The 1,071-nt window shown below is 39.1% G+C and overlaps 1 protein-coding gene across 1 annotated transcript; it reads right to left on the bottom strand.

Annotated features, from left to right (window-relative positions):
- Positions 1-201: 201 nt before the first annotated feature.
- On the bottom strand, positions 202-716 carry LOC112139025 (ubiquitin-associated domain-containing protein 2-like). Its single transcript, XM_024261717.2, has 2 exons — positions 550-716; positions 202-471 (listed from the first exon to the last, which is right to left on the bottom strand). Exons 1-2 carry the CDS (start codon positions 658-660, stop codon positions 217-219), a joined length of 366 nt encoding a protein of 121 aa, XP_024117485.2. The 5' UTR covers positions 661-716; the 3' UTR covers positions 202-216.
- Between the last annotated feature and the right edge of the window lie 355 nt (positions 717-1,071).

Consider the following 1,071-nt stretch of genomic DNA (forward strand, 5'->3'; position numbering starts at 1 on the left):
AAAAATGTGTTTTTCTACTCAGAAATATGAAAGTTTTTCATAAAAAGTATTTTTTTTTACAAATTCAGTTTGAATACCTTTGATTTTTGGAACAAATGTGAACTCTATCAGTCACATCTGTTCTCATTTGATTTATTTTTATGCACTAAACTGTTTGTTTCTTAATTGTTACTATTCAGTTTCTGTTACTTAAAATATCCAGAAAATTAAACAATGTTATTTTATCAGAGAATAGCTGAAAACATACTTTATTGTCGTATATCGTGATATATATTTTTTGTATCGCCCAGCACTTCTCAACAGTAATAATAATAAGACCCAAACCTGCTCCTCTGCGACAGGAGAGTTGTTCAGTGATGGCGGCGGAGCGGACTGCTGCGTCTGAGCCTGAGGTTGGGGCTGCATTGGGGGTCCGTTCTGCCCGCGGTGCCTCAGCGAGGGGAACAGCCGGGTCCACTGTAATAGCCCCGCCTACACCCGCCCAAGAGGAATCCATCCATAATCACATCCTCAAATCAATCCCATTTTGCAGTAAAAGGGCGCACAGACCTGAGGCTGGGGTCTGGCGTTCCTTCTGGCCTCGTTGTATTGGGCCAGGAGCAGCTGCTGGTCCAGCAGATCCATCCTCTGCTGCCTCTGGATGTCCAGAGTGGCCCCCATCCCCACAGGAGTCTCATTGTTCGGCTGAGAGCCTGAAAAAAAGAAAGACAACTTAAAAATACCAACACTTTGTGTTTACAACATCATCTCCAGAAGTTAGAGGATGATTTGTGTTTTATGGCCGGATATTATTGGACATCAGTTTATGAAAGTAGCCTCAATCAAGTTGTGTGTAATTCTTGATTTGAAACTCATACAATAAAAATTGTGTGTAACTGTGTGTACTTGCAGTGTGTTTTCAGATGTACAAAAAGTACAAAAAACACACAATTTAAAATTACAGCAGCTTAAAACTGACTACACATACAAATCTTTTAAAAAAGTATGCAAAAATCGCCTGATACACACAGAAAACTATTTTTTTTTTATTTTACAACCGTAACATAATTATGAACTAGATATTACCTGAGA

The sequence above is a fragment of the Oryzias melastigma genome, unplaced genomic scaffold (assembly GCF_002922805.2).
Source record: "Oryzias melastigma strain HK-1 unplaced genomic scaffold, ASM292280v2 sc05845, whole genome shotgun sequence".
NCBI classification, from domain to species: Eukaryota; Metazoa; Chordata; class Actinopteri; order Beloniformes; family Adrianichthyidae; genus Oryzias; species Oryzias melastigma.